This window comes from Drosophila biarmipes, chromosome 2L (genome assembly GCF_025231255.1).
Source record: "Drosophila biarmipes strain raj3 chromosome 2L, RU_DBia_V1.1, whole genome shotgun sequence".
Lineage (NCBI taxonomy): Eukaryota > Metazoa > Arthropoda > Insecta > Diptera > Drosophilidae > Drosophila > Drosophila biarmipes.
The window spans coordinates 10,836,123-10,860,649 of NC_066612.1; the positions used below are offsets into that span (position 1 = coordinate 10,836,123).

The 24,527-nt window shown below is 39.0% G+C and overlaps 2 protein-coding genes across 2 annotated transcripts; both read left to right on the forward strand.

Annotated features, from left to right (window-relative positions):
- The first annotated feature begins 6,811 nt into the window (after window positions 1–6,811).
- On the forward strand, window positions 6,812–14,072 carry LOC108032692 (mannosyl-oligosaccharide alpha-1,2-mannosidase IA-like). Its single transcript, XM_017106667.1, has 2 exons — window positions 6,812–6,905; window positions 12,445–14,072. The coding sequence occupies exons 1-2, from the start codon at window positions 6,827–6,829 to the stop codon at window positions 13,902–13,904; spliced, it is 1,539 nt and encodes a 512-aa protein (XP_016962156.1). The 5' UTR covers window positions 6,812–6,826; the 3' UTR covers window positions 13,905–14,072.
- Window positions 14,073–21,395: 7,323 nt separating this feature from the next.
- On the forward strand, window positions 21,396–24,523 carry LOC108032820 (ras suppressor protein 1). The gene is made up of 4 exons (XM_017106834.3): window positions 21,396–21,765; window positions 22,634–22,805; window positions 23,587–24,208; window positions 24,275–24,523. Exons 2-4 carry the CDS (start codon window positions 22,667–22,669, stop codon window positions 24,363–24,365), a joined length of 852 nt encoding a protein of 283 aa, XP_016962323.1. The 5' UTR covers window positions 21,396–21,765; window positions 22,634–22,666; the 3' UTR covers window positions 24,366–24,523.
- The last annotated feature ends 4 nt before the right edge of the window (window positions 24,524–24,527 follow it).

Below are 24,527 nucleotides of genomic sequence, written 5' to 3' on the forward strand. Positions count from 1 at the left end.
TAAATACATAATCTGAAGAATATTGCAGTATCAAATATTTCTTAAAGCGAGACAGGCGTATTGAGAAAAATTAAAATAACAATTTGTACTAAAAATATCACAATTCCTTTTTATCCAACTCAATATTTATCTTAATATAAGAGCTGCACGATTAAATCTTTTCTAAGCCTTTTTACTAATAAAAATTGTACATTTTTTTCAGTGCAATTCAATATTTATCTTAAAATATCAGCTGCAAAACTTAACGTTTTATTTTCTAGAACCGCTCTCTTTCTCACGTTTTAGAGTTTCTGTTTTGGTCGCTCACATGACTCGTCTTGAGCTTTTTCAAGTATCTTCAGCTCCCCATTGTATCTGTATCTCAGTGAGTCACAGGTTCACCGCAATGATCACTTTTTTATCTTTGCTTGTTTGGAGATGGCTGTAGCCGAACATTTCGCAAAGCAAACACCGCTTTCCGCTGCTGCTTTGGCATGATAAGCAATGCCGCGTTGTCTCCGATTTCCAAACCAATAAACACCTCTTATCTGTCGCAGTCAGAGGGTGCAACATTCACACTTGGCTATCGGTCAGATTTGCAAGATCTTAAGCAATTTTTAGCACCTGTGCATCTTATCGTCCCGACAGATAATCTGAATGATGCAGTACTTAAATGTGTAAGACATTGAACTGCAGTTGTGTTTAGCAAACAATTTATTAAGGATCCACATCCAAGATTCATTTTCAATAACAATAGATTATAATATCACTGAATGATTAACAAAATATCGAACTAAAGACTTCCTATACTATTTTTTAGATAGCTTAGAAAACATTTACATAGTCTCTAGATGTTTCAGTAGGTAAGCTTGACTGCTTCACAGATATCCTTGCCAAACTCAACATTTAAATTGGCTCTGCCATCTATTTTATTAACCATTCCATTACCGCAATTTATGCTATTATTTAGCGAATTTTCAAACGAAGAATGCAATTTAAAATCAATTTTGACGCCTGCTATGCCATTCAGTGCGATCGGGTCCTGTTTTCCATGTCCTCCTTTCGATAAGCGGAGCAGCCTGAATTTATGGCATCACGGGGCTGTGGGGATGTGGCCAGGGGAAGGATGCGGATGGCTGGACCACATAGTTCACGCCTGGACGGAGCAACAAACATTTTTTGGCTCGAATAATATAAGAAATGCTAGAGAGCCCACAACATTATAGTGGCAATTGTTCGACTGGGCAGCCACAGAAAACTTTTGCCGCCCATAAATTATGCTGAAAAATTATTATATAAGCGGCCAGTGTCGAATGGCGCCGAAGAAATTGGCCCACAGCCAACACGGAGAATCGGAAAAAGTCCTGGAAAATGGGGTGTTGGGCCGGGGAAAATAGGGGGTGTGCAAAATATTGGCAAAAGTTGTTAGGCAAATTATGGCCTGCCACACAGAGGCATTCGAAAATGTTTCAGTTCAAGTTTTCCGCATTCGGTAGCTGTGGAAATAGTCTTTGCATGTTGGTCCTTAGAGCAGTTAAATGCAGCTGACATCTTGAAAATAGAACACTTTTAAAGATTTTTAAAAGAGTAGAGTAAAAAGAATAAATTTAAAGCAAACTAAGAACCGATGTTCCTTAAAAAGCTAAAGTTATATATATAATCCCAGCTTTGCTTTCAAGTTTTCTGTAAGATGTTGCCCCTAGCCGCCTGTCTTCAGCAAACTTACCTAAAATAAGTCTTTCCCATTAAGCCATAAATCGCTCAACAGGCCAAAAATCCTTTGTGGCTCTAGCAGACTGAAAAGCCACAAAATCTGCAGTTTCTCGGGGGAGGGCTGAAAGGAAGCCAGTGAAGCGGGCAAGCAGCCAGCCAAGAGTCTAATTAGGCCAAATTAATTGCCTGCGCTTTTGACACTTGCAAAGAGTGAATCGGCCCGAAGCCCAGAGAGTCAACAAGACAAAAGACGCCAGGACAGCCTGCTGGCGAGGCGAAACCAAGTACAACACTCAAAAGTCTATTTGCAACCGACCCTGTAATGCCCCCTTCCCATTGCCAGCCCTCCCCTTCTGGCGGAAAAGAGTAATGTTGGCAATTTGTTGGTCGTCGTCTTATTAACCCGCAACAGGAGTAGACGAGCAAGTTGGCGGCAACTTTTTGGCCATCGCGAGAATGTCCAACGGGCATATAAATTAGCCGAAACAGAAGTTTTCACTCCCCTCGCTCGTCCTGCAAGACCATCTCCAGATGCAAAGACAGGCAAAGTTTTGGCATCAAAAAATGTTTTCAAATTAAGCTAATTTATATTATATAAACACGCCTAATGAGTTCCCCAGCAAAGGCGTCAAAAGGGGCGGGTGGTCATAATTTTGGTGGATCATCCAGTGGAAGGCCAAAAAATATAGGAAGCAAACATACTATATAGGTACTTTGCTCCTGGCGTGGTGAACATTTTGATTTGCCTCGTCCACCTTTTAAGACCCTTTGAAAATGGCAAAAGTTTTCCTCAACACTCGGCTGTTGCTGCATTTATTTTGGTGTTTTTGTTTTGCCTTCACAGTTGGCTGGCGGAATTAACGTGACTTGCATAACGCCCGAAAGTATGCAACGCGGCTGTAAAGTGTCACCATCACCATCACCATTCGCTGCGAACCTTTTTGCTCCTTTGCTCCGCAAGGACTCGCTGCTCGCTGCTGTGCAAAAATAAAAACAAAATGCAGCTGGGGAAACGTGTCACAAACTTTATGCTCCTGCCACGCGTCACGCACGCGATTTTCGCTTAGTTGTTTGTCACTTTGTCGCCGCCTTTCTGCCGCCCCAGAATCAGACTCCTCGCCAGGACCCCAGCCAGCTCCTGGCTGCCTTCGACTTGGCCAAGAGGAATGGCGCTGCAAATTAGGCGAGCTGCCACGGCCGGAGCGGCATAAATTAGTGTGCTGAGATTTGAACCGAAGCGGACTTCAAACTGAAGTAGAATAACGATAAAGTTTTCGGAAACGGAAGCTTATGAATGTTGGGCCAACTGCCGGGATATATTTATAAGTTAAAGATAAGCTATTGAGCTGTTTTAATTTCCGGCATCATTTTAAGTTTTGGGATTGTCTTGTTCTAAAGAAAATTTACAAATTCTGTGGACCCTCTTTAAGAGATTTTTAGTTGTTAAAATGGACTGATTAAAGACTTTTAAAATCCAACGATGTCATGTTTGACGTTTATTTTATCCGAAATTGTGTTTATCTTTTGCAGAAATATAATATCGATATAGTTACCTTAGATTTTGATAAAATTTTAAGTATTTATTGCATTTTAAATACTTATTGACCATATTTAAATAATCATTAAACATATTTAATCGATACAATTAAAAAATTGTTTTCTTTAAATGGAATAGGTTATAAGCTATTTTTTATTCAGTTTAAAGATACATTTATTTGCTTTGTTAAATTAAACCCTTTGGCTTTCTCAAACTGATAATTCATTCAGCCTCACACACTCTCGTCTTTAAAATACCGATACCATTTAGTTGCAATTAAATTAATTTAATTACTCTATGCTGAGCAATGAGTTTCCATTTCCATTTGCTAACGGTTGCCACACTTAAAACCACTCGAGTTTATAATAACTCACAACATGTTGCAGAAGAAACCACAAGAACATACATATGCCGAGTGCCAGCATGAGCTACACGACCGGGTCGCCAACAATGGAACTGACATCACAATGGGCCAAGAGGTCGACCAGGAATGTGGCTGGGGCTCGACTGTTGTTGGCACATGTCACCTTTCATAAAACATAGAATCACTTTGGGGTTGCAGCTATATGGCCCTTCACACGGAGCAATCTGGCCAGGAGTAGCATGTGGCCGGCACAAAGCTGAAAGCTGTCTTGGAGGAAACACCAAGTGGTCCAATCTCGGCACTTGAAAATTGAAACGTTCAAATGTGAGTGCGAAAGGCGGAGATGTATTTGACCGCCAAGTAGCCAGATCTGACAGAGGTACAAGTGCGAAATGGGTTAATTCCACTAGAAAACCCCTTGAGAAAATGTTAAGAACAAATGCGAATCCCTGAAGCACAAATATTTGCAAACAATCAATGAATATTAAGGGTTTCTTTAGATTGTTTTAACCTATGAGTGTTGCATTGTATTTGGTTTTATTGAAACACCTCAAGTAGGATTTACAAGTAGAATCGAAGAGCTATTGGATATAGTTAAGTTTTTTTATACATATTATAGAATGAACTTAATCATGTTTAGTCTTCAACTAGTATTTAAACACTCTAATTGATTAAGTCAAATTTAATTTGAGCATGACAAACCCAACCTTAAACATTTTTGAGCTCTGGTCATTACGTCTGGCTTTCGCGTAGCAACTGCCACTTCAGCGTAAATCATTATAATAATTTAACTAGAGGACCCTCGCGGAATAAAGTCAACGGTGAAAGTTTTCCGGAAACCAGACACAGCCATGGAAATGGGAGGGGCCAGACAGCTGGACATCTTCAGAGCGAAAAACGCCAAATGCATTTAAGTAGAAAATCTTGCCAAAAAAGAAACGAAAATCCAGAGGACATGCCGTGATGCTTAAACGTTCTGGCCGTTTTTCCGCAGAAGTGTAACTTTTTGTTGGTCTCGCAACGAAGACGGGAAAAAGTAGTTTGCCTTATTTAAAAATCCCATGGCAACAACTTTGCCAAATCAGTTGCGAGCTGACCAAATAAAAACCTCACAACTTGCACCAGCAATAATAAAATCATATTTAAAACTTTCACACCAACGCGAAAAAAAAAATGGAGAGAAATAGAGCGACATGGAACGAAGAAAAATATGAAAAAGTAGCAAGAACTTGCCGCATTTCCATAACAAAACTTTTGCGTTAAAAACAGAAAAGTGTTTTGAGCTACTCGACACTAGGCAAAACAGAGAAACGAGTGAAAAACATTCTGAAAGTAGCCAACTAAACTTTTATTAAAATTGTAAATATTTATCAACATTCATATACCACAGCAACCGCAGCAAATATGGTTGGATGGTTGGGCACCATGAATATTCCTGACAAATGTCAAAGTTCTGTAAAGCAAGTGAGTTTTCTTAGAACTGAATATTAGAGGCAGGCAGAGCAAGGATTTTATTTGGAATTTTGATAGAAAGTGTTAATTTTTTTTAAATGTAAAAACAATTCTTGTGGATACAATTATTTAAAATATTTTTAAGATGGCTAAAAGTATGCAATACAATATTTTAATCGTGGGAATCTTTCAAAAGACGACAACATTTTTTTCTGCATACTTTTTCCCACCTTTATGATAGTTTCAAAACCCTATACACTTTCTACCCCTAATTTCAAGTAGAAATTTCACAAATTGCTATTCCACAGCAGAGCATCCACAGCAATGTTAATTAGATAGAATGGGAATTCATTTGGCATACGTACGTCTAGTTACTACAGGCTCATTCAAGAGCCGGATTTAGTCTGGCCACAACTATGGTGAAGTGGAAATATCTCGTTTCCCACTTAAACAGCATAAACAATGTTTGTGTCCGTGCTCAACCCAGTTCTCAAGCGTTTTCCGCCAGACTCGAAAAACAGAAGGGGCAAATTTGCATTGCATAAAATTAAAGCAAGCAGATGTTTAACATATGTAATTTTTGACAAACAGAAAGACGAGCGAGCAAAACGGGGGAGAAACCGCGCAAAGAAAACTGACGGCGCCTCCTCGCATTAATGCAATTTAACAGGGCGTATGCATAATATTTAGCTAAGCCGAAGCCAAAGGGAGATGAGCGAATACCGAGGCGGCAAAACTTAATTAAAAATATGCGCGCATAATTATAACTATATTTAGCAAGCAGCGCCAACAGCAACACACGGCCACATGTGCATTAATTTCGCATGAAAAACGAAAGAGATCCTGGCAAGCAGCTGCACACAAAAGCCCAGCGCGAAAAAGTATGCTACACTCTGCATCCATTTTTTTGTATCTTCGCCTCTGTAAGCGGCCTCTGCTGATGATGATGATCCTGTGCCGGGTTTTGTCAACACGCCGCCAACATCCTGTCCTCCATCTCGCGCTCCTTTTTTCGGTCCTGGCGTCCTGATGAGCGTCAGCAGTTACCGTAAATTATTTTATTTATACCGTTGGCCGGACGGGCGGGAAACTGCACCCAGCTAGCTGTCTGTGTGCTTGACTTAATAAAATAAATTTAGAAGCTGCCTGGCTCCTGCATCCTTCTTCCCCTCCCTTCCCCTTTTAGCCCCTCCCCTGCAAAACGGCAAAATGTGCATAATGCTAGCGAGTGTGTGTGCTGCCGTTTATTATTTATGCATGCTGTGCAACATTTTCACCCAGCAGCTGCACAACAAACGCGAAATCGTGGCCCGGCTGCCTGGCCATCAGATTTTTGATTCACTTTGGGCCTCGCCTTGTTTTCAGTGTACAGTCAACCGAAAGGGGCCAAACAGTGATTACAATGATTATACGGCTCGATACCTTTAGTGGATATCTTTGCGTAGGACCTTTTTCTGTGACGGTTTGTTAAATATATTCAAGATAATTAACACCTTTGACTATTTTAATTAATGAATAAAATATAAAATAAATTTAAAAATAAGTGCATTTTAAATAATTTATAATATTTATTAAAATGCATTATAGCAAGGACCAAAATGTACTATAATAAACCAAAAAGATTCCCTTAAAAAAGTTTCTCGAACTCCCATGTTTTTATACCACATAGGGGTTGGTATCCAAAATAACCACTAAACTATTAAGCGTATCATTGAATTGGTTATGCCTTTCAAATAAAAACTAGTAAAGTAAATCATTTTGAGTAAGGCAATTTAACCAAGATGACCGCAAAACAGTTTATTCAAACAATACTTCTTTTAAAAATCCTCGAAGTGTACTCCCTTGTAAAGTTCCCAACAAGTGTGTATGAAAAAATATGTAGGGGTATAACGTATTCCCCTGAAGTTAAACACCAACACAAATATGACTTCTAGTCTTTTCTTTTATTTAATTTAATTTGGTCTGTTCAGGATCACGGTCGGCGTTCAACTACTCTCGCTCTCAGCTCACGATCCGCATCAACCCCCGATTCACTGAGAGAGTGTGAGAGCGATGAGATTGAGAGAGAGAGATAGAGAACAGTGAGCGGCATCGTACAACAACAACAACAACAACTTATTCTTAGAACTTACACGACTGATCTAGAAGGAATACAATAACATACACATACATACATACTACGACGTAGCAATCCTGCTACAATTCGGCCGTCCTGACATTTTAAGATCCCCTGATCTTGTGTTAATTTACAATTAATTTTTTTTTTTTTTTCTTATATTTATCTTAGTTTCTATAATTTTGTTTTGTATTTACAAATTCTTAGATATATTCACAACTTTATTTTCGTTTTCCAATCCAATGCTTAATATTTTGGCTACTCCAGACACCTTGATAAGGGCAACGCGATAATTGAAAACCTTCAACATCTTTTATTAAGTATCTATCATTCCTCAAAACTTTATCTATAACATAAGGGCCCTTGTGTTTAGGTATTAGCTTTCTTGCGACTCCTACTGAGCTATCAAAATTTTTTACCATGATATAGTCTCCTACTTTGTACTCCGAACTCTTTGTTCTTTTTTCATTATATCTCTGTTCGTTGTCTTTTTGTAATTTTCTTTGCGCTTCTGAACCATCTTTTCTAATTTTGTCTAAATCTCTAACATCACTAACATTATCTAATTCTTCTAACTTTTGTCTCAATTCATCAATAACTTTTCCTTTCTGCTCGATTCCAAACAACATTTTACTTGGCATTTGTGCTATGCTTCTTTGCTTCGTGTTGTTCAATGAAAACTCAACATCTTCCACAACTGTGTCCCAATGAATTTTCTCTTCTGGATCTGCTAACTTAGCTATCATTGGTCCCACAATTCTATTAATCCTTTCTACTTGTCCATTCGCTTGAGGTGACCCAGTCGCAATTTTGACATGTTTAATATTACATTCTTCCATAAATTTTCCAAAATCTTCCGACGTAAAACAGCTTCCCCTATCCGAAACTATACAAGTTGGCCTGCTGTAAGACCTAAAGTAGTCTTTCAATGCTATAATAACTTCCTTTGTGTTCGTCGTTTTTGTTGCATATAACCTAACATATTTAGTAAATCCGTCTATAACCACAAAGAGATGTTTCTTTGCTCTTCCATTATCAACCGGTCCATAATGATCAATATGTATAATTTCGAATGGCACATTTCCTTTTGGTATACTGTGCAACAGTCCTTCCCCTTTCCCTGACTTTGGCGAATATGCTACACATCTTATACAATTTTCAATATGTTTAACCACTTTTTCTTTCATATTCGAAAACCAATACGATCTAAGAATTGCATCCATAACTTTATCTCTTCCTAAATGACCTAATTCATTGTGATATTTGTATAATATCTTTTCCTCCATTTCTTCTGGAACACAAAATAACAGCTTTCCATTATTCGACTTTCTATATATAACTCCATTCCTCATCTCAAACATTTTATCTTCCTCATTTTCTAACCTTTTTCTAACATCTTTTAATTTTTCATCTTTCGCTTGACAAATAATTAAATTATCTTCAAAGCTATTCGTTTCAACCACCATTATGTGTGTATTTCTACTTAAAGCGTCAACGTGTTGCATAAGTTTTCCCGATTTATGGACTAATTCAAAGTCATACTCCAGCAATTCTAATGCCCACCGTGCAATACGAGGGTTTAACTCAATTCTGTTTAACGTCAACGTCAGTGAGTTACAGTCTGTGACTATTCTAAATCGTCTGCCCTGCACATAAATTCTAAATCTTCTAAGAGCGTAAATTATTGCTAACGTTTCCAGTTCAAAACTATGATACTTTGCTTCGTCTTTTGTTGTTGCTTTTGAAAAATAAAATATAGGATGAAGCTTTTTATCCTCTTTTCTTTGCAGCAAAACTGCCCCAAAACCTTGTGCGCTGGCGTCTGTATGCAATTCTACTTCGTCCTTGTAATAATATAATCCTAACACTGGAGCTTCCACTAATTTTTTCTTAAGCATTTCAAAACATTGCAATTCCTTTTCTTCAAATACAAATTCTTTATCCTTTTTCAACAATTCATATAGAGGTTTAGCGATTATCGAAAAATCTTTAATGAACCTTCTAAAATACGAACACAAGCCTAGAAAGCTTCTAACATTGTGTACTTTGTCTGGAACGGGAAAATCTCTAACAGCTTCTATTCCTTTGTCGTTAGCCTGTATTCCCTTGCTAGTTACCAAAAATCCTAAGTATTGTACACTTGATTGTAGAAACTCACACTTGTCCATTCTTAATTCTAGTTTGTTCCTTGCTAATCGATCAAAAACTTCTCTAAGAACACTTAAATGTTCTTGCATTTCTTTACTCGCAATCATGATATCGTCCATGTATATAACTACCTTACCATCTCTTATCATATCTGCAAAAATCTTATTGATAAATCGTTGAAACACCGCTGGTGCATTCTTTAGCCCCATTGGCATCCGCATAAACTCAAATTGTCCTAAAGGCGTCATAAACGAGGTATATTTTATCGATTCACTATCCACGAATACATGAAAGTAGCCATGTTTTAAATCCAATTTCGAAAATATTGTTTTATTTACTAATGTATCTAATAAATCGTCAATCAAAGGTAACGGATAATTATCTTTCACCATAGTCTTGTTAAGCTTTCGGTAGTCTACACATAGTCGTAAGTCGCCTGACTTTTTTTTAACTAACACTATTGGAGATGCATACTCAGATTCACTCGGCCTTATAATACCTTCCCTTAAGTATTCGTCTAATATCACCTGTAATTTTTCTTTCTCTGTGTAAGCTAAACGTCTGGGCGAACAACTGAATGGTTTTGAATCCTCTAATCTCAATTTCATTTCGCATCTAACCTCCGGTTCCTTTGGCCTTTCTTTATTTACATAACAACTCTCTACCATCCTAACAAACTGACACCTAACATTATAATTCACATTATCACCAACTTTATATTCTACACTTTCATCCGTTAAATTTATATTAAATAATTCCTTTTCCACTAGGTTTATTTCAGGCTCAATATAATTTTTATTCATAGCTTCTTCTTCATCTCTGATTTTACTAAAACTTTCTTTATTTGTTTCCCTGCTGTCCCTAGTTCCATAATTAACATCGCTAAAATTTGTATTTTTATTCCTAACATTACTAACAACATCACCAATTATTTGCTTTTCATCACTAACATTGTCGCTAACTATCTGCTTTTCATCACTAACATTGTCGCTAACTATCTGCTTTTCATCACTAACATTGTCGCTAACTATCTGCTTTTCAGCACTAACATCAGAAGGATTTTCAATATTCTCCACCGTAACCATTTTCAAAGTGTCAAGGTTCAAATTTAGATTACAAGCATCCATAAAATCTCGTCCCAAGATTACATCATGACTCATAGATTCATTTGCCACAACAACTAAATTAAAATGTACTTTATTTAAATTTTTCAAAACATAACATAGTATTTTTCCATAAGTTTTTAGGTAACTTTTGTTTAAACCATAATATGAACTGAAAACTGGTAATTTTGAAATGTCTTCTGGCACTTTGGATATTTTAATAAATGAAATTGGGCTTCCTGTATCTATGAGGCATTCTGCAATTAACCTGGTATTAGAATCGTTAACAAAATTAATTTCAACATATCTTACATATTTGTTTTCGCCCTCGTTCTTGTTTTTGTTTTTCAAGCATCTCGCAACAAAGTGTCCCATCTCTCCGCACGCATAGCATGACCCTTTCTCCCGTTTCGACTTCCTGCACTCATACGCCCAATGCCCTTTGGCATTGCAATTGAAACAACGAGTCTCCTTGCTGTCCTTCGGATCCGTTGATGTAGTCGGCCTGCCAACTCCATATAGCTTTGGCAAGCTTACATCCGCAAACGCCCTCTTTATGTGCCCAACATCCACAAAGCATTGAATATGCGCCTGATTGCGTAGCCCTTGATTGGGGATACCTTCAATGATGCAGCTCAACATTTCATCTGCATCAATATTAATGCCCTGAGCAAGCATTATCTTATCGTCGACATAACTCCCGAAACTTTCGCTATTTTTCCATTTGCGCCCTTCGAATTTGCGTCGTATCTCCAACTTCGATGATTTTCCCCTAAACGTTGAGATCAGCTCTGCCATTAGGTCATCCAACGGTAGCAACACGCGGTCTGCATCTGCGTGCAGCCACTCATAAGCTTTTCCCTTTATTTTGCTCAACATTAGCATCTTTACAAATTTTCCTTTTATTCCGTAAATGGTCGCGATATTTTGCAATTGAGTAGTCCATTTGCGGGCACACGACTCGCCAGAAAACTCACTCAACACCTGTGTTGCCATGCCCAACGAGACGTCGATGCTCTCGTTAAAATTTTCCACCGCCGCTTTACATTCGCTGCTTCTTGCGTTTCTAGACTGGTCTCCAGCCTGGTTGCGCATGTCGCCTTCTGCATAATTGTCGTTCCTTCCACCGTCTTCGTTTTGTTCGCCGCCTTTTCCGTTGCTCCGTTTGCCTCTAATTCTGAGAATGCTGCCAGCCACTTCGTCACTCGCTTTATCATCTTCGCCGTTGGTTTCGCCGTCTTCTTCGCTGTAATTCCCAATGCCGCCGTCTTCGCCTTTACTTTTTTCGCCGTCTTCTTCGTCGTAGCTCTGAATGCCGCCGTCTTTGACATTACTTTTGTCTCCGTCTTTGCCATTACTTCTGCCGCCGCCTTCTTTCTGGAAAATTCCGCCGCCGTCTTCGAAAATTTCGTCGCTGCTGTCATTACCCTTACTTTTATCGCCGTCTTCATCTCCTTTTTGTTTCGCCATTTCATCAACTTTTCCACGAACTTCTTTTGGCACTTTATTTAACCGTAAGATCAATTCCTTTTTCGTTCCAGTTGTTGATAGCTTCAACACACTCAACCACCTTTTTAATTGTTCGATCGAAGCGTTATTTAATTCCATTTTATTTACTTTTTGTAATTAATTGGCTCGTGATCGGCCCACTTCTGATTTTGTAGGGGTATAACGTATTCCCCTGAAGTTAAACACCAACACAAATATGACTTCTAGTCTTTTCTTTTATTTAATTTAATTTGGTCTGTTCAGGATCACGGTCGGCGTTCAACTACTCTCGCTCTCAGCTCACGATCCGCATCAACCCCCGATTCACTGAGAGAGTGTGAGAGCGATGAGATTGAGAGAGAGAGATAGAGAACAGTGAGCGGCATCGTACAACAACAACAACAACAACTTATTCTTAGAACTTACACGACTGATCTAGAAGGAATACAATAACATACACATACATACATACTACGACGTAGCAATCCTGCTACAAATACCAAACCCTATAAAGCAACTGTCTACTTCCCATAAAATTTTCTAGAGAAGTTCGGATTGTCCGGCCATATAGATTGGCGAGTGCACTCTAAGCGGGAAAAGGTCAAGGAGATGATGCAGTTCGCCTGGAAGGGATATGCCGAAAATGCCTGGGGCTTTAATGAACTGAACTCGGAGCTGGGTGTTCCGCACAATGGCAGTGTTTTTGGAAGTCACCACATCGGGCTGAGCATTATCGACAGCCTGGACACTCTGTTCATCATGGGCTTGCAGGAGGAGTACGAGCAAGGCCGGAAATGGGTGGCGGATAACTTCACCCTGGACCACATCGATGGTTACCTTTCGGTGTATGAGCTAACCGTTCGCATCGCAGGTGGTCTCCTCTCGATGTACGCCTTGACTGGAGACGATCTGTACATAAGCCAGTCTGAATATGTCATAAGAAAACTTTTGCCAGCTTTTAATTCCTCAGTACTTATACCATACGCCAGGGTAAGCCCCGCACTGAAAAAACCTGCTCCCCATGTGTGGACACCTGAATCGCTTATCGGCGAGATCGGCAGTATGAACATGGAGTTCTTTTACACCAGTGAGATCACTGGGCACCGGAAGTACCGACCCATAGTGCATCAGGTGCGGGACAAGCTGGACATGTTGTTCAAGCCGCGTGCCATGTATCCCGACTATGTTCATCCCAGGACAGCCATCTGGGGACCCCTCAAGATGTCCATGGGACCCACGGGCGGCGGAGGTCTGTACGAGTGCATGCTCAAGTCGTGGCTGCGGTCGAATCAACTGGACAACCAGGCACGTGACCTGTATATGAGGGCTATCCACCAGGCGATCAACAGCATGGTGGGACTGAGTTTTGGTGGCCTGACCTACGTGGGCGAGCTGGCCAATTTTCATGTAATCCGACGGATGGAGCACTCAACCTGCTTTACCGGCGGACTCCTTGCTTTGGGCTCCATGGCCTTTTTTAATGATTCCCGGCTGGAAGCCAAGCACCTGCAGTTGGGCAAGGACCTGGCCCTAACCTGTCGTGAGAGTTATAAACGTTCAGCCACTGGCCTGGGACCGGAGTCCTTTCAGTTCGACTCTGTGCCACGGGAAGATGCCACCGCCAGGGAAAGCGATTCGAAGGCCTATCGATTGAGACCGGATGTGGTGGAGACCTATCTTATACTGTGGCGCCTCACCCACGATCAGAAGTACCGCGATTGGGGCTGGGAGGTGGTGGAGGCCCTGGAGAAGTATTGCCGCACAAAGTTCGGTTTTGCTGGTCTGGAGAATGTCTACGATCCGAATGGCCTCAGGGATGGAGTGCAGGGAAGTCACCTCCTCAGTGAGACTTTAAAGTTCCTGTATCTTCTCTTCTCCAAGGACTCGCTGTTGCCCCTCAAGAAGTGGGTCTTTAATACTGCAGGACATCCGCTTCCTGTTCGCTATATAAACAACAAGTTCCGCGGCAACCAGCTCAAGCCCTATGTGCACTTTTCTATTTAATTTCAGGTTTTGATATCAGAATCTTAAAATTAGTGGCTTTCTCATATCTACGTAACATATAATTATTTATGCGTTGAATCGAATTCAAATTGTTAACCAACAGAAAAAGATAAAATCAAAAGCGACAGCGGTTTTCCCTAAATAAAGTTATTAATTGTATTCTCTTAATATTTCTTTTTAATTGCCTGTCGTAAAACTAGTTGCAAAAGTGTTTGTGCTTTCTTCTGTAACAATTGTTTTACACAATTGAGTTTGACAACAATTTGCAAATTGCACACTAACTGGCCACAAAACGTTTCGACTTGGATTTATTTTCCACAGCGAACTATTTGTTTTTACCTATGCAGCTTTATTTGCCCGAATCATTTTGCATTTATCGTTTCATTGCTTTCGGTTTACGCTTTTATTTTAGCACCCACAATTGTTGGCATTTAGATAATCAAAATATATCACAATATTTTCCGTTTTAATTGGCTACACAATGGCAGGAAAACAAGAAAACACAAAGGCATATTTTCCAAACAGTTGCCATTTGTTAAAGCCGATATTTAAGTTTAGGCTTTGCTTTTAAGTTTAAATTTCAGTTTGACGATTTACATTTTTACAATTATTTAATTTATTGTTTTCGTAAATCGCTTTAAAATTAAATTGATATGAGAAGAGTATTGTGGCCACAACAAAAGACGGCAGTGAAAATGCACAGCGGCCACAATGTATCTAGGACAACCTGCAGCAGGCAGGACAATAAAACGGCAAGAAATGGCGATTCTTTGTTGTCTTCCTTTTTCCCAGCTATTATTATTATTATTATTTTCTGTTTTTTAAGAGCCGTCATCCCTTTGTAAAGCCCTCGTTCGGCCAACGAGCACATCATTAAAAAGAATGAAGAGGTCGATTTAATAAATGTGGCTGGCCAAAGCAAACAGAGCACCGGGCAAAAGGATATATGGCGCTGTGTATCCTTGGGCACTCCATTGTGGCCGTTGCCAAAAATTAAAGCTGCGCCTTTTGGTCAACACGGTGTGTGTGTGTGGGTGTGTGTGTGTAGCTTGTGTGTGGTTGGCGAAGCAATTTACAAAAGTTTTTCCATCAAAAATCCGCTGTCAGTATAAATATCCTTAAAATGGCCAACACGGCTGCTAAGCGAACACACATACAGGAGCACACATGGATGATGAAGGATCTCGGCCGCTTCCTGGCTGCCTGCACTTTGCTCCTGCCTGCAGCAATATGATTTATGGATGCATGTGCTGATATATGCCATGTGCCTCCTGTCTGTGCCCCGCCCACTGTCCGCCGCCCAGCGCCCACCCCACCCACTGCACGTACGACTATTGTTGGCACCGAAAATTATGCTACAAAATTTTTCTCTCTCCATAACTTGGTCACACACACGCCGGCAAGTTGCACTTGTATTGGGCTCATCTATTTGCAGTTCAAACAAAGAAGGACGTGTTGCAAGCCACACACACACACACTTGGTAAATCAGAGCCACTTTAAATTGAGCATGTTACGTTGCATAAACCGTCAGAAGGACCCTCGTTGCCCCTTCCCCAACGAAAGAAAAAACATAACTCCACTGGCTTACCGGCAAAGTGATGTGTTCACTGCTCCTTTATCCTTATGCCTCTCCGTTTCTCTCCTCTGAGATGTGGTCCTTCTGAAAACAAATCTGTTTAAATGTTTGAGATGCGATTATTCGCCCTCCTATTGTAAAGTTACTTTGTAGGTACTATGAAAGAACCGGCAGGCAAGGATTTTTTTGGATTTTCAGGCCGGCTTTGCCAGTCTTCGTTTTGCGGTCAAATGTTGGTCAATAATCTTTTCAAGCTATTAGGGGAGAATTGTTTAGATCAATACACAACCTTTAATATAGGCTATTAGTTTCATTGTAACAGGTTGTATCTTTAGGTCCCTGAAAGTCCAATATGATTATCTGCCGTAGTTTTTACATTCAGCCAACCACTTTTTGAGCCATAAATTGACATCTCTCAAGAACATCTACCTCAACCCGGAATAAAATCGAACAATTTCACATATTTTTATGCATGCAAAACACAAGAGCAATCGGTGAAGAGAAAACGTTGAAGATAAATCCCAAAATCCGTGTACTTGTGCACGTTGATTGCTTGGTCCGTGATGGAAAACCTTGGCTCCCCTGCCATCTCGAATCTGGCGAAATCCCCTTGCCTGCCTTATCGATCAATCGACTTGCATTTACAATTCCTTTCGATTTTCCTACAGCCACTTTATCAATTTGGCCAATGAAATTCAACAGTTCTGCTTTTAGTTTTTATTCCCTCTTATTTTGGTTTGACGTCGAACAAAAAAGGAAGGAGTATCAAAATCAAGGGGAAATAAATCATTCATCATTGACGTGCTGTGCGAATTGGACCGCTCTCGTGGTTTTCGATTGTTTGGTTCGAGTACCTGGCCGTCTGGATTCCAATCGTGTTCGGAAAAGAACTCAATTAATTGGTTTGATTGGTTTAAATGCTGCAATTATTGTAATCAATCGAATCACTTCTCACTTTTCATAACTTGTGCAATTATTTCATGCTTTTTTTTCCAGTAAACTTGTCAAAACTTTTGCTTGACTGAACAATTGCTAGGTGTAAACATCTTTTCAACACGTAGTAACTGTCAGAGGTGCGTGTCAGATGAAGAAAAAAATACTTCTCCTTCCTATTTCATTGTTGCCTATCAACGAAGGAGGGTCAACAGGTGTCCGTAATCATTGTCCTTGTTTGAGAATTTTTTGGACCTTTTTTTGGCTAAGGAATTCAGAATCCTCGCTGGAGTCTCATGAAAAATTGACTAAATTATTCGTCGAACAAATCAAAAAGTATCTTAATTCTTTAATGTGTGATTTTATACTTAGATAAAGCATTTTAATAATTGGGAAGTAAAGTTAATTTATAAAATGTTGTAGAAGAAAAGAAGAAAAAAATGTTTTAACATGGTCAAGCTTTAAAAATGGCTTTGTATCTATTCGATAAGACTGTTGCTAAGGCAGTTGTGACAATATTGTAATCACCTGTCCAAAACTGCACACCTGGCCACAGTTGATGATAAGTCAATTACCCAGTGATATTCAATGACTGGCTGCCTTCGGGCGGAGTGCATTGACGAGGCATCAGCCTGTCCTGTCAGGAATCTCTGCCTTTTCTCTGGATGCTCTAACGAGTTCTAAAACATTTCGCCCAGCTAAACGAAGTTCAACGCACTGAATAACAAGTAGTTTTCCCCAGCTCGCACATTTTTCCTATTTTCCGTGCGGCTTTCTTTTTTGGTTACTGCGGCTGGCGTTACGGAAGACTAGAGGAAAAGCTGACTTGAGACGGGACCCAAACTGAATTCTAATGAGCTGCACATTCCTGTTGGTGATATGCGGCGTATACGCGATGCAGGTCGGGCTGACAACGAGATTTTCGGACTGTGGGCGAACTAATGAGCAGCTAAATATTTGTTGACATTCCAAATGCCAGCTCAGCGCTAATTAATAGCTTTGTAAGCTACAGAATTTGAGCCCTTTTGTGGCGCTAATAAATTCGCCATTGTCAACAAATTAATGTGACATTTTATTTATTTGCCAGGTGCATAATTATGAATTATGCATTTTACATAAAGACAAACACAGCCCGTAATTTAAATCCGTTTATCTAACCTTGCCCCATCGTCGGACCTCAATAATTATTCCCATTTGATTCTGGTTTTTTGCTTTCTAATTCTTTTTTTACACCATTATCTCTCATTTTGTAATGGTTGCATAATCCCTCTGTGTGCTCTGCTAACCACCATCACTTTGGAAGTACAATTTTATTTACTTTAATTAAAATGGATTAGTTATCCCATCATTTGCGTGTGCATATTAAAATCTGTTTTTTCCTGTTGAACTGGAACTGTAAATTGTTGCAAATTGTTCAGATTTTACTTTCAGTTTTAAAAATTCTTTTTGTTTAAGAGTTATTTTAAAGATAAAAAATTTACCTTTTTCAGTAAGCTGCTGGGTTACTGGACTCTCTGAAACTCTTATGGCAGCAAGAATCACCAAAATCTGGACAAATTGGACAAAACAAGAGGGCCAAAAGAAGAAGGAATTACTCATCGAAAAGGGATAACAAGAAGGGCCAGAACAAAAACAAAGGCGCGTTGATGTATGATGTTGCCAATTGTTTGAAGTAAATCAAACGGCACCAAGCTGGGGGGAAATGGCTGGGATCCGGATAAGTAAGTGCAAGCCGGCAAAAGGCACATCCTGTGGTCGAGGCCTCAATGAAGCTACAAAGCAACGGTTGCCAATGATTGCCAAGTCCTGGCTGCTATGGTCCCTCTGCCATCGGGCTTTATGCCAGTTGCCAGTTGCCTTGGGCCTGCCATTGCCAGGGTAAACAAAGCGCATTGAAAAATTGCCAGGAATAAAGTAAGCGGCCGAATGCCGGACAGTGCCGGCCAAAAGCAGGCGCCCATGTCCGTGTGTTGACAGCTCCAAGGGTGGGAGCTCGGGGTACTGTCATTTATATTTCTGTTACCCTGTCGGAGCCGATTCCAGCCCACTTGGAGCTATTCAATCAGCCGACAACTCCTACAAGCTGGGCCCCGGAAAGTGCCATCAATTAACAAGAATCCACATCGATTATTTGGCGCCCCCCACACACATTCGGACGTTGCCACAAACCTAATTTAAATAAAGTTAACACTTAATGCGAATTTATGGCCGCCAAATGTCCTATTCGGAATTTTAGGCGAGCTTGGCAATGCTGGATTTATGGCTGTGCGGTGCCATCTTACATGGCGCATAAGTCCAGCAGTCAAAATAAATTAAGCAATAGGGATTGTGAATTTCAGCTTTTAAAGCCACAATCCACCTAAAGTTAAGTTAAAAAAAATAAGATCATTAAAATCATAGATAGCTGAAGTTCCTTTTTTGACTGCCATTCATATATCATCAAAAAAGAAATTGCCCTCAAAAATTCCAGAGCATGAAAAATGTATTTCCAAACATTTTGGTGCCCACCATTTTAAAATTAGCACAATTTGCGCAGAGCTGCAAAACTTTGGCAACGCGAAAAAAGCAAACAAAAAGTTAATTAAAGCAAAAATTACGGACAGTGGTCGGTTGGTGGTGCTTGTGCCGCAGCATTAGCAGTGCAGCCAAAAATGCAGCCGAAAAATCTGCGCGCCATCTAAAACAAAAATAAATTTCTGGGCCAGGGAAAGTTTTTATTTTGCGCTCTATTATTGTTGCTGTTGTTATTTCTGCCGCCCAGGCGAGAGTTTGCATTGTTTTGCATATTTTATACGGCGGAAGTGTGTACGTCCCGCAACGGCAAAGGCACTCGCCATCATTCCGGCCGGACTGCCATCGCCCCCAAAAAAAAGGAGAAACTGGGCAAAAAAAATGGGAAAAAAGTGCATGCAACACGCAAATTATGCAGGCGCATAAGACAAACTTTCTGTTTTGCGGATTCGACAACCGGCGGAATGAAAATTAATACGAAAGCCGAAATGGCAGGCTGGGCACCCGCGCAAACACACACATATCGGAGATCCACAGCGGCATCGGCAACTGGAGCACGGCCGAGTAATTAAAAATGCAACCAACGGGCTAAGCAGAAAATCCCCGGCAAGGAGATAATATCGGACATGTTCTCGGGCAGGAAATTTGTGCCACTTTCACCATATTTCACGCACAGCTGGAGCTGGATAATAGAGTTGGGATGTTGCAACAGCCCTGGCTGGTTTTAAAACTAATAGTGAAATAAAAATGTTATTAAATTCAAGAGTTTACGTTCTAAAACAAATGCAACATACAACAAGGTGTTCTTAAAATTTGCATATTTATAGACAGTGAAAAAAAATGTTATTTAATACAAGAGCTTACTTTCTATAAACAAATATTGCATTTGGTGTTCTTAAAATTTGTATATTTTCGTATATTGTTTTAGCACATCCAAAAATAAAAACAAAATAAATAACATTTTTATTTGCACACAAATGTTTCTCAAATAAATATTTTAAAAAATAAATAGCATTGCTCTAAAAATGTCTTACTAAAATATTCAATTTTTATTCATATTTTAAATAATATTAAACAAGAAAACTACAATTTTGAATTTTATAATTCATTGTCCTTTACGCCAATAGTTTAATTTTTTTATTTAGTATTATAATTTTGTAGTATTAAACACTGGACTCAATATTACAAAAAAAAAACAAATTTTTAACGACCTTAAATTCAAGTAAGTCTTATGTATAACAACCTTTTTGGGTTATTTACTCTGTCCTAGAGTTTAAGAAAAATATGAGTTTTTTAGGAGCTAATTTCTTTCGTTGTTAGAGTGCTCAAAAGTTCGGTTATTATTGAAGTACTAGACTTTTTAGTAAGCCGTCGAGTCTTCGTCGTCTTTTTCTTATTTATTTTTTCCAAGGATTTTCCCGGATGGGGCACACAACAATGAGCAGTAGGCGAATTGCAAACACGATTGAGATGAGTGACGCCAGGACAAGGCGTTCCTCTAATAATGCAACGTCCCCATTTTCCCATTTTTCGCCTGCAAACTAACTCAAGGAGTTGACATTAAATGCCCAATCAAATGAGAGATCCATAATCTTACTTATATATCGAAGTTCACCCTCGGAGTCATCGGGGGCAAGCAGCAGAAGTAAAGCAAGAATATATAAAACTTTAGAAAACCCCATTCTGGCTCAGGTTAAGAGCAGATGTGACATTTTCTTTTTCTATATTAAAAACAAGCTGTTTTAAACCAAATAATCAACTGTGGGGAACTAATCAATAAGGCATTTATTTCAAGAGTTTAATTTAATTTCTCACATTGCACAACACATCATGTTGGGCCCACAGAACCTGTCTCTATAGCGTCGAAGGTTGCACTCCTTATTATTGGCCATGCATTGGCCCCATCCCCGTTTTCCTCTGCAGACTGGATAGAAATATAATTTAAAATATATTATTTCCAAAATTAATTTATGACTTACAGATCCGTGATCTTTGAGCCTTGACAATAATCAGCGACAATAGCAGGACTAAGATTGCTAAGTATCTAATGGACATTCTATACTCAAGTGAGCAGTTTTCTGTTGCAACCAAGACATCTGTGAGATTTTTTTTCCATCTATTAAAACCGAGAAAAATCACAAACCGCAAAAAATTACTGATTATACGCTTTGACCATGTGATGAAAACAAAGCTGGTATCAATCGGTTCGGAATTGCTTTAATTCAAACTGGTTTGCACAGAGAAGATGCTGGAGAAAAAGGCGAAATACTTTAAATAAAATCAACAAAACCCAACATCGGGCTTGGGTTTGCTGCTTTTGTTTTTTAGCCGGCAGTGGCGACAATCAGAAAAGGCAAAACCAGCTCCCATCGGTATTTTGGTTCCCCCATCGCCCCAAACTCGCCCACATCCACGTCGATCGATCTTGCTGACGCTGCGAGAGATCTCCTCAGTTACTCGAGACGATCGCGCGACGCACGACGCATTCCGCACCTTGGCTATTTTCGTGATTAATTCGAAGAGCTGAGACGTATTATAATAGAACCCATGTTCTTCCATTCTGTAACCCGAATGTCTTATAATCGGTTTAAACACTAAAAGCGCATGGATATTCAATCATTTCGGCCTGGTACTGCAAAAGGCCTTGCTATTTCCTACGAAAATTAGGTCAAGTGCTTTGTTTGTGTAACATAGTGACCTCGAAAATTGTTAAATCTGTATCAATGTGAAGGAAAAGTGCTTAAAACCACCCGGACAAAAACATATGCAAGCAAAAAGTGCAGTTGACGCAGTTTTAGAGCTACTGGAAGTGGCAACGAATACAGTTTGAAAATCACTCTGTAAGTGTTTGCTTTACATTATAAAGTTTAAAAAATATTATTATTATATTAAAACCAAGTATAAAGAGTATATTTAAAGATAGGTAACAAAAATTACAGTTTAATTAAATTTTAAAAACAACCGGATAAATTCAGGCTTAGCTGAACTCCTGAAGGACAGAATTATAACTAAACTAAATCAACTAAAAATTTAAAATATTACAAAAATTTAAATATATCCTGTACATTTGTTAATAATATATAAATAATATTAAATATTATTAATAATAAATAATTATTAATAAGATAACAGCAATGATTACATACATGGATTTGAGTCGAGTAGAAGAAAACATTTACATTATTTCTACATGTCAAATTCAAGATTACGCGTGGCTTAAGAGGGCGCCACTATAAACCAAATTTATTTGGCGACTGTTTTTTAATGAGCAAAGAATATGTTAAATTTCAATATGTTAAATTAAAAGGGTTCAAAAATAACCACTTTTAACTATATATTTAAATTACGTACTTCACATAAATAATTTTATTAGGGTCTGCTTACATACATTTTTATGTCAAATACCAGTTCCCAAGCTATCTGGCATCTCTTTTTATTTACATAAAATGGTAGTTTTTTAAAAATAATTTAAAATATATAATATATTTTTTTTAGTTAATTTCAAAGGGACATAATTAAAAAAAGTAATATTAACTTAAATTTTAGATAACTTTTAATTTTTTTAAATAAGAAAATGTTAATAACTTTGACTCCATATATTATTAAAAAGAAAAATAAAGTTTCATTAAGAAAAAATATACAATTAAGATCTTTATTTATAAGAAACTTTGCAAAATATGTTTATTATCTTATACGATTTTTTTCTAGTATTTTCTTAGGGTATTTTGAATAGCAACCAAAATGAGTCAGTCTTGTATACCAGTCAGCGCAAAGATGTCGAAGGCAAAGAAAGTTTTGGATGAGGCACGGGAAACCCAAAACCGGGAACTGGACCTGGTGGACAAGGGTCTGACGTCCTTTGAGGAGATGCCTGGGCTGTGTAAGTAATGAAATTAGTTTTTAAAAAGAAGTCAAATGGTTATTTTGCAAAATTGAGTCAACACACTGCAGACACTCCCACGCAAAAAGGGCCTCGCCCCAGCTGTGCAGAAATGTGAAAAATTAGTAATTTTCTTTGACACATTATGAAGTGTATTGGTTGGTTTCAATAATAATTGTACAGATTACATTGAGTTATAAAATAAGGCATTCCGTTGTATTTATTGCGATGACGCCAGCATCAAAATAGATTTCATTGCGCCTACGAAATGTAAACAAAGCCTTCTCAAGACATGCACGAGACTCCACCAATATTTGCAAGATTGTTTACCTATCCTACTACTATACTACTTATATTTGAATATTCCTTTCCTTAAATTAGTAATAGTTAAATGATTAGTAAATTTCCTAAAATTATAAAATTTGGCAAAAGAACATAGCGCATGCCCATGTTTGTATAGTTGTCCCACTCTTACATCTGGCGTCTATACTTGTTGCGTGCAATCAGCTGTTTACATTCGAACCCAGTAGGAAATTTACTGCAGACTAATAATTTATGCTAATTAAAAAAATAAATTGTAAAAATGTATTTTAATATATCAAAACCTTAAAAACAATTTTAATTTAAATTATAAAACATAAAAAATGTATTTCAATTGCGCTTCGCTTTTAAGTTAATTTTTTTTTAAATACTATTTTAAATCAAAATTTTTGTTGCTATAATATTTAATTTTATGGCGTATCCTAAAACTTATTCTAATGACGGTGCTTTTAACCCACAGTCAACATGTCCAACATCACCCGTCTGACCCTGTCCCACAACAAAATCAGTGTGATCAGTCCCGGAATCGCGAATCTCCTCAATCTGGAGATCCTCAACCTCTCAAACAACCAGCTGACCGAACTGCCCGTCTCGCTGTCGTCCATGCCCAAGCTGCGAATCCTCAATGTGTCCATCAACCGTCTGGTTTTCCTTCCCCGGGGCTTTGGAGCCTTCCCCGTGCTGGAAGTCCTGGACCTGTCGTACAACAATCTGAACGAAACATTGCTGCCTGGCAACTTCTTTGGAATGGAAACTTTGCGAGCTCTGTATCTGGGCGACAACGAATTTGAGTATATTCCAAAGGAGGTGGGCCAGCTGAAGAATCTGCAAATTCTTGGACTGCGCGACAACGATCTCCTGGAGCTTCCCCGTGAAGTTGGAGACTTGGCGCGCCTTCGGGAGCTGCACATTCAGAACAATAGGCTTCAGGTCCTGCCCCCAGAAATTGCCCAGCTCGACCTCTTGAGCAACAAGTCGGTCATGAAGATGGAGGAGAATCCCTGGGTCAATCCCATTGCCGAGCAATATCTGCTGGGCATCAGTCACGTGATCGACTACCTCAAAACGGAGACCTATAAAATGTGAGTTCAATATAAAATTTTTTAATAGTATTCCCAACTTATTATCTATCCGTGTTCTCTCCACAGCATCTACAACCGTCATTTGGCGGCTGGACGTAGTGGACCTCCGCCACCCAAGGCCGACAGGAGCAAGAAGGCATCTAGAATACGCGCATAGTTGTCCTCGGGCCGAAACTCCCACGAAATAATGTGTTCGTCTCGTTCGTTGTTAACCAAAAACCGATTTTGTATACTAATTTATAAGTATTTGTAAACTAATGTGTATTTTCGCAAGTGCCTTGACTCTTTTTCTCACTAATTAAAATTGAAAAACTATATT

Bases quoted from the DNA above. Each gene is read 5' to 3' on its own strand.
- LOC108032820 (XM_017106834.3), top strand. From the start codon at position 22,667: ATGAGTCAGTCTTGTATACCAGTCAGCGCAAAGATGTCGAAGGCAAAG. The intron at 22,806-23,586 runs GTAAGTAATGAA...TTTAACCCACAG, and splicing joins TGAGGAGATGCCTGGGCTGT to TCAACATGTCCAACATCACC. The intron at 24,209-24,274 runs GTGAGTTCAATA...TTCTCTCCACAG, and splicing joins AAAACGGAGACCTATAAAAT to CATCTACAACCGTCATTTGG.
- LOC108032692 (XM_017106667.1), top strand. From the start codon at position 6,827: ATGACCGCAAAACAGTTTATTCAAACAATACTTCTTTTAAAAATCCTC. The intron at 6,906-12,444 runs GTGTGTATGAAA...AAAATTTTCTAG, and splicing joins CCTTGTAAAGTTCCCAACAA to AGAAGTTCGGATTGTCCGGC.